We start from the raw sequence: 16,044 nt of genomic DNA, 5'->3' as shown, positions 1-16,044 counted from the left end.
TCATGCTTTGACCCTGAGGGACTCACTGTTAATAAAAGTTGAGTGGTCTGAGTTTATCACTAGTAGAGCGTGATTTTATCCTAGTAATGTTTCCTGGAAATAAACTGTTTGATAGTTATTCAGCTTATTTCTCCAAAGAGCACTGGAAGTGTGGGTGCTTTTGAAGTCAAGCTTCACTCTTCTTCTTTGGTATACTGTTGGTATTTTGGACTAAATTGTCTCCAGATGTACCATGAAATTTTTAATCTTTTATTTCTTTGTCAAGCTTTTTCTTGAGCTCTCCGCTGTGACTTTGAGGGATTGTTATAAGATAGTCAGCTGGGTCTGAGCTGTGTTCCAGGCCTCCCCGGGTATTTCTCGTAAGGCTTGCCATGCACTGGCTAGTGTACTGGAGTAAAATGTGGCTTCAGCCTTCCACCTTACCTTAGAGATGCCTGTTATGTAAGAGAGAGAATTTATTACTAAAAGCAAGAATACACCTGTTTTTAAAGAGGTGTATCATAGCAACTTTCTACACTATGGGTCTAAACTATGGGTATAAACACTATGGGTATAAACTTCTCCAGCGCAGTCCAAGCAGGCAATGAGATCATTTCATGAACAGAATCCCATCAGTGAGGGCAATTCCTCAGCACAAGACTGTATGTTTTGAAAGTAGTTCTATTCCTCTGCTCTTTTTGTTACTATTCCTGCAATTTTATCTTCCCTAACGTTCTTTTTTAGGGAAATTTTATAAAATTCCTACTTGCAACATCCATTTATCACTCTCAGTAGAGGAGTTTGTAGCTGAGTGTTATGATGCTAAATTGTTACTTCTGCCACATCCAAGTTTTTCTTTTCTCACTACCTTTTTCAGACTTTTTTCACTCCCTTCATTGTCAGAGATCTTTCCCAGAAACCTGTCTCAAGAGAAATAAAGGTCTGCTGGATGTGAATGCAAAAAAAAAAAAAGAAAAAAAGAAAAAGTTTAAGAGATTTTTTTTCCTTTAGGGGCTATTTCACAATTTTAAACACTATATAACATGGTGATATCATTGCTTTTCTTAGGTCCCAAACAACCTTATTTATAATATGGTAATACTGACAACAGTAGATTCACAGCGTTTATCAGTGGAATTGTCTGTTTTTCCAGACAAGTGGGACATGTGCCTAACTGACCTGATCAGGTTGTGGTACCAGAATTACATTTGTTTTATAATAGGTCAGAATTTTGCAGTACCACGTCCTCCTGTTTGATTCCTCCATTGTACTAGAAGTCTTTGGATAGAGATGTTGCTACTGGTTCTTGACCAGCTCTGCAGAAAAAGGGAAATGATGATTTACCCATATCTAGATAGCTTCTTCATTAAAAACTTCTCCAGAATACTGAATATACCAAATCCATTATGATCCTCTTCTGTCAAAGGAGAGCAGCGTAGTTAAGAAACTCCATGATGGGCATAAGTCTATGACTACCACATATGTAAGCTATGGTCAACAGTAATGCTGTGTTCTTCATTAAACTGATTAATATTCCATTAGGCTTATCCTTCTGGCCAAGCATACCAGGTTTTCTACCTACTGTGTGAATGGTTTGCTATATTCCTTTCTGTAGACTTTCCAGTGTTTTCAGTTAAAAATAAAACAAATAGAGTTTTCTTTTTCGTTTTAAAAGGCTTCTAGAGAAGCCTTTTTTTTTTTCCCATCACCTTCTAATCTACTATGATCTTTCTGAAAGTTTTGATAATCTGTTTTCATTTGTCACTATCCCCCTAGGACAATTAGATCTTGGCCTTCTCCTCTATGTGTGTTGGCAGTGGGATGGGGAGGTCACTCTTATTAGTGTTTGGCTACTTACTTCATTCTTCACCTTTCATAAGGACTGCTTTTGTTGTGATCTTCACCTCATTTAGAACAGCAGGGAAGATAAGCTCCTTAATTTTCTCTGATGAGAATACAGTATTTGTAACTTTATGTACATTTTTATTTAAGCAGATGTCAGTTTCTTCTGAGTCAGAAATTAAACTTCTGTCTGTTTTTTTCTCTAAGTCGTTCTTTCCAGCTGTAAGGAATTCTCATGCATTAATGTACTTAGGATGGAGCGAGGGGTAGTCTCAGATCAGTAACCTTTGGGAGGACTCTTGTTTACATGTGTAGTTAAAACACGGAAAGTTTAGCTAATTCACTAGAGAGAGAAATCACTGTATGAGTTTACAGATGTACAGCTCTATGACAGTCATAGAGTGCTCCAGTGGATCTCAAGCGACACTAACGTCCCCCATGCCTTTGCTGCTGAGAATACTAGAGCTGTAACCTGAACTACCGTTTGCATTTTCACCCAACTGCACGTTATCATCAAAGCTTCTTATCATACTTTGCTTTAGAGCTCATAGTGGATGGAAAACATATGCACTATACTCCACTCATAAGAGAGAAGCTAGAATATATTTGTTGATGTAATATGGAGGCAGTATTAACAAAGTTCAATTGTAACTAGGGCAGCAACTTAACAAGATTTGAGATGACTAGATACACTTGACTTTTTACTACATAGAGGGTAGAGTTAAACATACACATACCCTCCTGTTGAGTCACAAGGTTCAGAGTGAACCTGCTTGCTTTCTAAACTCCTTGAACCACACAGGGAAGGAACCTAGGTGCAGCTGAATCCACTCCTAGTCCCAGACTTGGTCAACGGTTTATGTCTACAGGATTGTGTGTGCACAGTCAATCTAAGATATAGTGTTAGCGAAGCTAACAAAGCTTACAATTAATATAAGATGTGATCTTAGTGAGGCTAACAAATTGTAAAACAATGTGTCTCTTACCAAGGATCTATATTGGCAAGACGGCTTGATGTCACGGTGTAAGGGATCTCTGTGCAGTTGTAACCTCAGGAGGCCTCCCTCTACAAGGGGAGATCCTGTTGTGCAGCCAGCTGCTGTGCAGGGGAGCTCAAAGGGGGCTCTTGGGCTGCTCACTGTTTATGGGGGTAAGGTGATTGACCTATAGTCACAGATTGCCTTTTAGGTGCATGCTCAATTGGTCCTCAGCTGTTGAAGCGGGGGTCTGCTATCAGACCCCAGTTTGAGACAGATTTATGGTTGTTAATCTGTTATAGCAAGAGTGTTGTCAGTACTGTTGTTCATTGTCTCCCTGTGCAGTGCCTTCTGAGCAAGGCCAGGCTGAAGAAGGGAATTGAGGGAAGAAGCCAGGGGAAGAAAGGGGTGAGCAAGGGGAGCACACAGTCACAGGGTCTTCCTGATTTGTCTGTTACCATGTTCATTACCTGCCTTCCAATCCCTCTTCCTCCAGAGTTCCTGGAAAGACTGTGATGGTTTCTGAGGTGCAAGGGCATGCTCATGGCCAGTAGGAAAAGATGTAGAGGATCTAAGGGTGATGCAGTTTCCGACTGGTAAAGTAATGCACACCTTTCAGAGTTTTAACACAGTTAAACTCTGTGTTAGTCTACTAAAATATAGATTCTGCATCTTGAAAGATTCTTACAAATAAGTCTCTTTTTATTGACTAGAATTTTTAACTTGAGAAACGCATGCCCCATAAGGAAATGCTGAGGGAGAATTGAATTGAAGGGAAAGAGGTGTGGAGAAAGAAGGGGAGAAAAAGGTAAGATTCTGATTAAGATGCAAGGCCTGAGGTTAAGAGAGTTAGTGAATTACATAATTTTAGTCAGCAAGTTAAATGTTTTTCCAGAACAAACCCAAAGATGTTACGTCTCAATTTTTATGTATATATTTTAATATGACAGTATGGGTAAAGATTTAAGTAAAGAGATGGAGAATTGGTTGAGAAAAGCTGGCATAATCCTTTGAGCACTCTTCAAACACTCAAGAATAAGAAGAGATTGAAGAAAATTAAATCAATTAAGGGATTCAAAAGATGAGCAGCAAGTTGCTCTGCAGGATAGAACTTTTCTCCCCTAGTAAGACGGTAACCAAAATTAGGAATTTTAAGTACTTGCTATTAATGTCCTCTTAATTTCATAAATACTCTCTGTCTTTTATAGGAACAAAAGTAATAGAGAAGAAACTGTATTGCAGCGCAAAACCGCTGCTAGTGCTCCTCCACCCCCAAGTGAGGAGGCAGTGTCAAGTAGTTCTGAAGATGATTCTGGGACAGACAAAGAAGATGAAGGTGCTGTTTCTCAACGTTCTACACCAGTAAAGGTGACTGATACAGGAGATAACACAAAAATCACAGAGGTAAGAAATATTGTAGTATGCAAGAAAACATGAATTTAAAATTCACATTTCACTGTTTTATAAGCAGTAAGAAGTATAGAACAAACATAAGTGAAGCACAGAGAAATTAAAAGATCTCCAGTAGATATTAGCAAAACTGTTTATAAAACTTTGCTATTCTTACTATCATGTAAGTGTCTTCACTTACACTACACATTCTACGCAGCTTAAAGAGGAAAATAGCATTTATAAAGAATAAAAAACAGTGTTTGAAACCTACAGTGCTTGAAAGGGGCTCAGGTCAGGTGCAGTCTGCACAAAATATATCTATGATAGTACTGTATGGTAGTAGTTACTTCGAAGTGGTAGTATACTTCTGATTGTTGTCCCTTACCATGCTTTGGCTCACATCACAGTATGGATCTGAGGTCTGGAGCTCTGTCTTCAGTCTGACTAAATCATTCCCTGGTTTATCTGCAGAGTTTTAAATTATTCCCTTAATAAATGGTCTGAAATAGAGGGGAAAAAAAAAAAGAAACATTTCATTTGCAATAAAATAACTATGAAGTTGTGTGGTATTAATTTTGGAGATTTGGGGTTAACTGTTAGGCCAATAGAAATGCATTTATTTCTATGTATGTACAATGTTATCTGAAAACTTTCCATTATGTCCGAAAAACAGAGTACCGGTTTTCCAGCAATTCAGGTTGTTTATAGACGATGGCTTTAACAGAAATCCAACTCTATTTTCTTCATGATTCTTACCATTGAACAAGATATTTCATTTCAGATTTTCCATTTGTATATTCAATGCACTTTAACACTGATACCTAAGATATGTCTTTAAGAATTTTTAGATGCTTACACGAAAGATGTATTTAAATACCAAGCATAAGGTAGTATTGGCTTTTAGTGGCTTACAGTTGGAGGAATTGTTCTGATTTTTGTTAATGCTTATGAAGACATATTTTCCATTTCATTGCAACTTTTCATGCATCAAATTTTACTCATATTTTGCATTGCTAGTTTTCGTTATTGCTTATTAAAATCATAGTGCTGAAAAGGATTACCTATTCAGTTAGGATCTGTTAGCAATTAACTTGGGTAATCATTAATGTCTTTACCTGCCATTGTAAATTTGTTTATGCTCTTCAAATATACAAATCCTGTCTTAGATGCATTATTTTTGAAGGCATAATGTTTACGGAAGTTTTCCACTCAGAAGCCAAACATATAAATTAGAAATCTTAAAGACTGTGGAAATCTATTGTGTAACACATACTCACCAGCTGGTCTTCATTTAGCTTGGGAAGAGTTGTTTTTCCATTACAAGGTTAAACATCAGATATGGTTCAAGAAATTTTAGGAAGTATTTTTCTGACAGTGGCAATTTTTTTTTTTCCAATGCAGACAGTGAAAAAGTTTAACACCTGTAGTGGAGGGTTTCAAAACCTGATGGCTAAACTGCATAACGTAGCAAGAAATAAAACAACAGTGACTGGAAAGGATGACAGCTTAACTAGTTGATTAAATAAGTGTCTATTTTCTAGAACTAGTAAATCATAAAAATATGGAACATGCTGCCCGGAGAGGTTGTGGAGTCTCCTTCTATGGTGATATTCAAGACCCATCTGGACACCTACGTGTGCAACCCGTTGTACCTGCTTTGCAGGGGGGTTGGACTTGATGATCTCTTGAGGTCCCTTCTAACCCCTACAATTCTGTGACTGTGATATTTCAGAAATACTTTTCAAGTTAAGCTTAACTTAAAAGAAGAAACTTTAATGAAGAATGCACTTAAAAGCTTACAAATACTCCATTACAGGTCTCTATTAGCTAAACTGACAATTTACCAAAGCTCTCGCCAGTGTCAGTTTGCACTTCACTGTTTTCTCATTCATGAGAATGGATTGTGTATAAAATGTTCAAAAATACTACACATCTGGGTGAAAAACAGCACTATGTGGTATTTTCTTGCTTAAAAGACTTGATATTTGTAAGCTTCTATTTTCAGGTGCGTTTTTGAGTACGTATGGTTATTCCAGAACAATTGGATGTTGGGTCATCCAATTGGGTCAGGGATTTGAATTTTGGTATTTCTTTCACATTGGCAATTGCACGGTAGACAACTGTGTAGCCATGGGAGGGATGGGGAGTGCAGAACCAGTGGTTCCTTTCTTTTCATGTCTCCCAGAAGTTAATAATAAAATGCTTTTATTCTACTAGTCAGGAACACATCTTTCTGAAGAACTTCTTTGACTTAGGATATTTTGAACTAAAAGAAAGTTATCTATTTTTATAGTTGACACACTTACAATTGCATGTGCCTTATCAGTAACCCCGAGTTTTAAAACTGACATAGTGAGGTATTCATGGGCACTGACTCCTTATTATAGCTGACTGAGTGGCAGTGTAACTTGTAAAATAAAAATAGTTTTCTATTTTATTGAAGACTGTAATTATATCAGAATTGACAAAAGGGAATATGAAAGCAAATGTGGGAGCAACTTCTGAATGTAATTTTTTCTTTATTTAATTTTAACATAGAATAGAACTTGATATATACAACTTCATATGCTCTAAAAATATAAATTCTCAATATGTTGTTTTATCTGACAAGATATATTTCAAGAATCTTCTACTTTTTTATTGAATAAATGTCTTGAAGAATAGCTTTACTAAGTCACTTTTATTTAATACAGCTTGCACAAGCTAAGGTTACCGTGTATATGAGAAACTTGTTTGGTTTTGCCTGCATGTTTGAAATTATTTTCAGAATTGGAAATAACTTCTTTCTTGACAGCAGACTTGTGTTTAGAAGTCGTTACAGTATCCTCAGTCTGAATCTTTGCTCTTATGTTTCAGAATGTAGTTCAGTCCACCAAAGACGTATACGGAGTTAATCTTTCAGATGGTCCTTCTGAAGATGATATCACAATATATGCTAGGTGAGATACATTTCCAGTTGTAATAATTAAAAGATTATTTGAGCTGATTAAATAAAGTTAGAAAAAGTGCTTCTTTTGATGAAACGTATTTAAATTTTTTATTTTAGATATATTTGGTTGTATCCAAATAGTATTCTTTTTAAAATCAAACTGTTTTCAGATGTCTGTTTCAACTCTGAATTCAGCGGAAGTAATGCCGCTGTCTTCAAATGCAACGTTTGGAACTTAAATGAAAGATACTTCGATAGAAGTACCTGTCACTTAATATGTTCCTAGAAATATTCCTTGTATAGGCTGTGGGCAGTAAAGCTGATAAAATAGTCAGGGGAAGTAGATAACTCTCTGTAGGGGCGTGGATATTCAGGTGACAGATATTTCTACTGTAGGTTTCAGTAGAGGACAGGACTAAGTTTGGCTGTTGCCATTATCAAAGTTGCACGTAATAGCAGCATACAAATACATGTGATGTGTGGGTTTACATGGATTTGTAAATACATATATATAGCATGAAGTGTAGTAATAATGTGCTCTTACTTCATTTTGAACTGCATCATGCTGCCACTTGCTCTTAATAAACGATTTTGTGAACTCAGGCCATACGTACAGGAAATTAGAATAAGGTAGAGCATATTGCAGGACAGAATACAGCTCTTCAGGTGGTCCAGCAAGTTCCCACTCAGCTCCTGCTCTTTGTTGTAAACTGCTACGATGTGAGGCAGCATGCTGCACAGCATGTGCAGGCTCTTCTCAGGAGCTGCTGGCTTACTGTGAGCAGTTGGAGATGGGAGCTGTGTGAGTATCAAGATTCCACCTCCCACCTCCAACTAAATTCTAGCAGCTACAGAAAGTTCTGCTTTTATTTCAAGGGTAATTTGGACTTTTGTCCTATAGTTGTTGTTACTACGCCTGCAGGTGTCTTGGATGGCCAGCTCCCACAGAGCAAGAGCAAATTACTAGTGTGTTTCTCCAATGAAATACAGTGACTATGTAGTATCAGGAGCACTGTTTCTGAATTTTTCTAACCCCACAGAGGGCACGGGCTATGTGATACAGTTATTTTAAAAACATGCATTTAAGCTATTGTTCTCATATTTACTCCTCAATTTCGCGGAATAACAATGAAGCCAAACAGAACCTGGTTCAAATCTTTTTCTCCTGAGTCAGAAATGAGTTTGAACCTTTTGAAATTTTTTAAACTGAAACGGAGCTAGAATAATTTCAGTTACAGATGAACTAAAACAGCAAATGCTGTTGCCAAGAGAGTGGTTGCTTATGCAAGACAGCAGGAGTGCCAATCAATTATATTAGCTTAACAAACGTGCATTTCAAACATCTGCTTAGACTAGGGCATTAATGGGATTTGAAAGAATGTTCAAAAAAACTACGCCACCTCAGAAAAGCACCGTATGTTAAAGAGAATACCTGTGAAGAATGCATTGAAATGAGTTTCTGTGCATTTGCTTTGGTTTTCTAATGTATGATAGCACTGGCTACTGTGAATTTGAATCATTTTTTTGTGAAGGCAGTTCTATTTCAATTTCATCTTTTCTGATTTGGTGTTATATGGTAGCTCAGTTCATTAATCCTGACAAGTATCCTCTTAAACATGTTAAGAAAAAAAAAACAGTTTTGTTTTTTTTAAAGTAAAACTTCTCTTTAGAGATAGCTACTTCTCTTGCACTCTTTTGTGCTTTGAAATACCCATTCTAGCTGTTTCTTATGTGGTGTGTAATTTGAAAATAGTACACATGAAATGGGTTGAGGAGGATGTTTCTCATAATCTCCAGTGGAGTTTTTAACTTCACCTGTATCTCTAACTTCTTTGTTTTAATTACTAGAAGATGGATGCCTATTTCACAGAATCACAGTATCACAAAATGTCAGGGATTAGAAGGGACCTCAAAAGGTCATCTAGTCCAATCCCCCTGCCGGAGCAGGAGCACCTAGATTAGGTCACGCAGGAATGTGTCCAGTGGGTTTTGAATGTCTCCAGAGAAGGAGACCCCACAACCTCTCTGGGCATCCTGTTCCAGTGTTCTATCACCCTCACTGTGAAGAATTTTTTTCTCATATTTATGTGGAACCTCCTATGTTCCAGCTTGCGTCCATTGGCCCTTGTCCTGTCATTGGATGTCACTGAGAAGAGCCTGGCTCCATCCTCCTGACACTCATCCTTTACAGATTTGTAAGCATTAATATAAGCATTAATGAGGTCACCCCTCAGTCTCCTCTTCTGCCCAATGAAATACAGCAATTAATCGGCAAACCTTTTTCAAGCTAGAAGAAGCTGCAGAATTCTCACGTGCACCTACTGCGTAGTTTTAAAAATCCTTCGTGTTTACTCCAGAAGTAGATTATGATCACTATTAAAGACTCGTGTCATTTTGGGGGATATTGCTTTTACATTTGATTTATTCTCCTATCAACGATTTTTCACAGGTTTGTTCAGCTGGGACAGAGTCAACACAAGCAAGATAAGAGTAGCCAGCAGTTTTGTTCCAAACACCAGTTGGATAGGGTTATAAATTTGTAAGTATTCTTCTTTTTTTCCCTTAGCCTATTTGTTTTTATTTTTTTCATTAGACCTATTAAAGTTTATCAGGTAAATTTTATGTTAGAGAGTCAAACTTCTGTTGAGAGTTCAGTGCATAGTGTGAAGAATCAAGTCCCACCTTCTCCCTTGTGACTTAAAATCTGACCAGTCATGATGTGCGGTTATCTCTATACAAAACGCTGAAGCTGTGGAGTATAAAAGACAATTTTTTATTGCTGTGATTGCTTTTGAAAGAGATAGCTTGAAAGAAGTTGATTGACTTACATACAGTTCATAAAAAAACTGAAAACTGCAATTCAGTCGTCAGCATGCATTCATCTGAGTTTATTTGTTCTGAGAAAGCTACAAATGCCATATATTTGTTTTAACATACATTTGAAGAGTCTTGAGAGGTCAAATGGGGTATTTTTGTATTTTTATTTTTCTGATGGATGGCTCGGTGCTGGAGAGAGTAGGGTAAACAAGGAGTGGATTTCTGTTTTGTTTTGTGCCTGTGCGTCTCACTAAAGTCAGAGGATATGTGCTAGCTTAAATCAGTATGTCGTGCATTTTAAGTAAAGAAAAGGGCATTTTGAGTCTGTGTTTTCCACAGAAGCATCTCCTTGGATTTTTTTGGTTGACTGCTTTTCATTATATAATGGTTCTATGCATCATTCTTCAGTGATGCTTAGAGCTGGTAAGGCATATTTTTTAGTGGTTTATTTGTTAGATTAGTTAAATTTCACATTTACACCTAGCTCCAAAAAGGTAGGTAGGTTGAAAGAAAATATCAAGCTCCCAATGCTTCTTGCCAATCAAACACTTCTTGCATACTTTAATCCCAAAAGATTTGTGTGGAGATCATATTCAACGAAGCAAGACAATAGAGGTGGGACGGTAGGAGGATCACTCTCTAGGGTTATCTGCCATATGGAATAAATCCTGTGTTTTCTGTATTCTTTTAATTTTCCATTAATATGAAAAATAACATTAAAGTTATAATAGATGCACCTTTAATTTGTACCAAAATAAGGAATGTAACTCTGATTATGGATTGATTATCACTGCAGAAGAACATCTTCTAGTAACAGGACAGATCACTTGAATCTTTTCATAATGATAAAAAAAAATAGATCATTATGTTATCCAAATATCATACTATCTTGATACTTACATGATCAGCTGCTGACTTTGCGGTTAGTATAGAATCATAGAATCCTTAGAGTTGGAAGGGACTTTTAAAGGTCATCTAGTCCAACACAGCTAAGTCAGGTTGCTCAGGGCTTGGTCCAGCCTTGCCTTGCCTTGCCTTGAAAATCTCCAGGGACAGGGCGTCCACCACTTCTCTGGGCTACCTGTTCCAGTGCCTCACCACTCTCACTGCAAAAGACTTTTTCCTTATATCTAACCTAAATCTCTCCTCTTTAGGCTTGAAGCCATCTCCCCTTGTTCTATCACCACAGGCCCTGCTAAAGAGTCTGTCCCCTTCTTTCCTGTAGCTCCCCTTTAGATACTGAAATGCCGCTATGAGGTCACCTTGTAGGCTTCTCTTCTCCATGCTGAACAGCCCCAGCTCTCTCAGCCTGTCCTTGTAGGAGAGGTGTTGCATCCCTTGCATCATCTGTGTGGCCCTCCTCTGGATGTGCTCCAAGATCTCCTTGTACTGTAGGCTGATGGAAATTTTACTAGAGTAGGCTTTTATTTGCTTTTTTTTTCGGTTGTACATGGTCTCTTGCCTGACAGCACAGCCACTCCATAGAACTACAGGCCACTGCTGCAATCCATTGATTTACTGACACCTTCTCTTTGTTTCCTGCACTTCCTGAAGAAGTGTGGAAACTCTCAACATGGCACTCACCCAAGCAGGGATAAAGACTGGGAGTGTCTAAATGGGGCTGAAGGGACAGGATAACACGATAGACTTAAAACTGTATCAGGCAATATTGTGTAATATCAGTTCAAAGTCATTTGGTATTATATACATTTAAATTACGACACCATTGTGCATAGTTCATCATCAACAAGCTTACACTTTGTAGATTAATACATCTGTAGTTTCATAATGAAATATGTTAAAATAGTAAGTTAAGTTGACAAACCATAAAATTGTTTTTAAAACGGAGGAACAGCTCTGAGTGTTTTGAAGTGAAATGGTTATTAAGAAGTCATTACATAATAAGAAGAATATTTTTGCTGTGCATAAAGGTGATTCTTTTTGTGTAGCTGCAAAATCTCCCAGCATGCTTGTGACAGCTGTAGGAGATAATCATCCCTTTCTTGCCCCCTTAACTTAAATTATTCCCTGTTCTATGCCGCTGTAAAATGAGCACATTAAAGAGAATCTGTGCATATAATTGTGGTGGCATTTGGGCAGGTTCAGACATTTGTTTTTTTCCTTTCCCTTGTGTAATTTCCAGGTATTTCTGAGTTGCTTAAGTGTAAAAGTCACAGAGCACAGAAAGCTGTGCTTCCCGTCACTCCTCCTCTTGAAATCATAGAGATCATCTTTTTCTGCCACTTCTGCATCGAAACAACTTTTTAAAAACTTCAAAGTATGTCATGGTTTTGTGATTTTCGGTTATTGGTATTCCACATCATAACATCATGTAGTGGACATACCTAGTTCTCAGAAGAGAAGGACTACTACAGTCCCCACGGTACTTTGCTCCTTTGTTACCATTTTCCAGCCGGAGGGAAAAGATAGAAGCTCGCAGTATAAAAACTTGCAGATCACGAGACCTCGTCCCTTTTTTCCGCCGTCTCTCGTCTTGGCAGCACCTCGCTCTCCAGCCGCCTTATCGTCGGTAGTAGAGTAAGGCCTACCTTGATTTTGGGACATTCTCTCTCTCTGTATTGAATTTATCAGCTTAAATTGTAATTATATTGTATTATAGTGTGTTGTTTTGCATTCCGATATTTTATTTAGTAAATTAGTTTGTTTCTCCTCAGATTGTTGCCGCTGTTCTTTGCTCTCAGGGCCATCTCCCTACCCTTTTCCCCTTTCCCCTTTTCCCGGGACGTGGGCCCTTGGGTCCCCCGTCCCCTTTGTCACGGAATCGGGCCTAACACCCGCATAAATGGAGCCATTCTTTCAAAGCATTTTGTTCACTTTTGGAAAAAGGAAGCTTCCTTTCTGTGTCCTAAAGTTTGAATTGGTGCTCTGAACCAGAAATTTCCTTGGAGAATACTAAACTTAGAATAGTATGGACATGTAATAAAACATATAACCTAAAAATAATATGAATGTCCTCTGGATTAGAAGCAAAAAATGGACACTTGAACAAGGACCATGGTGATTCTTTTAGTACACTGTAGTACCATGCATCTGAAGAGAGGTTTTGTTGAGTACTGTCATATAATTACTTCTGGCTGACGTGATGTTCCTGTACCTGGTTTCCTACTACTCTCTGCAGTGTGATATAAATAACACTGTTGAAAAACATACTTTCAATCATTTTCCAAATGTACTTCTTACATTTATCTAGGAGTGCAAGAAGTTTGATTTCCTCCTGAACAGGGAATGGAGTGTTTTGATTCACTGTAGCACTGCTGGAGAAGATTGTGGATAAGCTTTAATGCTCTTGTAGTAAAGAGTAGCTGGTTGCATACATCGGGATACAAGGTGTCTTCAGGGCCTGTGTGCATTGTGGGCTGTGCAGAATGGCAACAACTCTTGCACCAACTTTAATTAATCCATAGATATCCACTGCCTTATTCTACTGCTGATGGAGCTCAAGCAGGAGAAAAATTCAGTGACATCTGCAGGATGGTCTAGAGCTGTGTTCTCCTTAAGCCTTTGAAAAATGGACCATTTTCAAGGATGTATCATATAGTCCATGTTTTCTAAATTCTCTTGATGTTAAATTTGTAATTTTATTTTGAATCAAGACTACTTAGATTGTGCTTGTCACTCTTGTGTTGATCAGACTTGACTGATACTGAGTAGCAACTAACTATATGCAAGTTAGCTTTTAACTTTGCTCAAGTAGTATATGGGCTTTCTTACTGTTGGTTTCTGCGTATGTATGCACTATATACATAATTTTGTCACCAAGATAAAGGAAACAAAGAAAATTTCAGTGAGCGATGACATGCCCTGCATTTTCCATTTCTGTTAACTTACTGACTGTTTTACTTGAGTATTTTCAATCTGATAATACCATTTAAAAATTAAAAATACAGCAGAAAACTTTGTAATTCTCATTGAGTGTTTTACAGCCCTAGTTACTTTTGAAGCAATTTCATCCATTTAGAGCAATTCTCTTGTTCGTTCAATGCTTCCTTATGAATTTGTTAGTATAAGATCTATTTCTTGGAAGATTAGATAAAAAATCACTTTATATTTGCTAAGCAAATGTGGCATTATCACTTCCTTATAACTGCAGAAAACAAACAGTTGTCATTGAGCTTGTTCATCATTCTGTGTATTCAAATCCTAGGAGTTCTTGGAGGAGCAGGGCCCTTATGTTGAAAGGCAGAAGTAAACGAATAGGGGATCTGTAGAAGGTTTAGTAGATAATTTTTTTACATTAAACCTATGCTATATATCCAAAATGGTTTCTTGACAGTGCTATGGAAACAAAGGCAAATCGAAACACATTCAAAATTAGTAAACAAGTGACTTTGAAAATTACTAGTTATCATGGATTGTTAATCAAGCTGGTAATTTGACCATGCAGTGCTTTTTTGCATTCTCTCTTCTCCAAATTAGCACCCTAATTTGTTGTTTCATGTCAGAGAAAGTTGAGTTTTTATAAATTTCAGTAAAAACATTTATTCACAAGCCAAATAATTCTTATAAATATTCATAAAATTATGGGTTAACAAATTGTTACAAAGACCTCTTATCTAGTTGCTGTCAAGTTTGGTTTTCTGTTTTTCCTTTTTTTTTTAATGTATATTCTGCACTTGAACAGAGAACCTTCTTGCTACAGAATTATTTGTCAGAACTTCCCTGGTACTGGAGGAAGTTTTTATCCTTAGTCTTTCCCTTAAAGTCTCCTAGAGGGGTTTGAATTAAATGCTGAATGTTTTTCCTACAACTGATTCTGTTCCTTTCAGAAATAGGATAGCTATACCAGCTAACTCAAATAAGCATTGCTTTCACCTCCTTGAGGATGTAAATATCTGTGTTAAATTGGGTGTCATCAACCTGACTCAATCCCTGCTTGATTAAATTCACTTTGTGAGGGATTAAATTCTGTTTGGTAATGATTTTCATTCATTTTACTTTGAAATATCTTTTGCTGGACCTCATATTCTCTAAAAACTCTATGTTGAGAAGCATATTTGGTCTAAACCTATGGAAACTTCTAAGTAAAAATTAAAAAAAAATAAATAAATGTATGTGACTTCCTATTAGCTCTTGTTTCTGACCAGAGATGAGTTAAGTGATCCAACAGTTTTTCTTGTAAATGTGTTAAACAGTTTTAATTCCTCTTCAGTGTTCTCTTGACTCACACACATCTACTGTTCCAGGGTTCTGAAAATAGCTCACTTACTTTGAATCTTTCCTCTTTTTGACTCAGTATTTTAAACAAAGCATTGCTACGATTCTCTGGCATTTGTTGCCTATGAGAATTATACTCTCACATCTCAAAAAGAACACAACAGGGAAGGAGTCTGGCCAAAAGCACTAATATGATCATGTTGTAGGACTGTCCTGAAAATAGCTGTCTGGGGAGTGAAGGAAATAAGTGATTATAAAAATGCTCTTTACTGCAGTTTAACAGATGAAATTGTTTAGTCTTATGGTAAATCAGGTAGTGAGTGAATTGATGGGAGCAGTTAACTAAATAGCCAAGGGAATTCTAACAGCTCCCACCAAAAGGGAGAGGTCCTGCTCTTCCCCTCCTTTCTGATGTACTTTTTCAGTTAGTTGCACAAGCTTTGCTCCCCAGCTGTGGTCACTGCCACAGAATTCAAGAAGCTTTTGGACAATGGTCTTAGACATAGGGTTTGGATTTTGGATATACTGTGTAGAGCCAGAGGTTGGACTCAGTGATCCTTCCAACTTGGAGTATTCTATGATTCTATACTCATAACAGTGCCCCATAAAGCAGTTCAGCTCATCAGTCTGCAACAAACTTATTTAGCAAAATAAAAAAAAAAAAAAGTATTTTCCTGATAGGTGAATGAGGTAAGTTAGACCAAAGATGGTCTAAATTATCATATGGGCCAGAACAGAAGAGAGAGAGCCATGGGGTCAAAAGCAGCAGAACTTTGCTATGTGGATGGTGGCTTTTTTGTTGTTTTGTTTGACTCAGTCATCTTCTATAACTTCTCTTACATCAGACTGGAAAAGAAGAGCATGTACTTTTTCCAGGGACCTTGGGAAAATGGTTTATAGTCCATGTGATTCAGGTCCTCATGTATGTAGGAA

The 16,044-nt window shown here is 37.3% G+C and overlaps 1 protein-coding gene across 4 annotated transcripts in view; it reads left to right on the top strand.

Annotated features, from left to right (window-relative positions):
- FIG4 (FIG4 phosphoinositide 5-phosphatase) overlaps positions 1–16,044 on the top strand; it is a 72,212-nt gene that overhangs the window by 46,813 nt on the left and 9,355 nt on the right. For 3 of the 4 annotated variants that reach the window (XM_021389803.1, XM_021389805.1, XM_021389804.1), the window contains exons 20-22: positions 4,007–4,202; positions 7,047–7,129; positions 9,569–9,658. In XM_021389803.1, the coding sequence (XP_021245478.1) occupies positions 4,007–4,202; positions 7,047–7,129; positions 9,569–9,658 (369 nt within the window). Of the gene's footprint in view, positions 1–3,511; positions 3,607–4,006; positions 4,203–7,046; positions 7,130–9,568; positions 9,659–16,044 lie in introns of those variants that run through there. The other variant, XR_002436378.1, reaches the window with a different exon arrangement.

This window comes from Numida meleagris, chromosome 3 (genome assembly GCF_002078875.1).
Source record: "Numida meleagris isolate 19003 breed g44 Domestic line chromosome 3, NumMel1.0, whole genome shotgun sequence".
Lineage (NCBI taxonomy): Eukaryota > Metazoa > Chordata > Aves > Galliformes > Numididae > Numida > Numida meleagris.
Note: the sequence above shows the minus strand (reverse complement) of the source record. Positions and strands in the feature narration are given on the sequence as shown.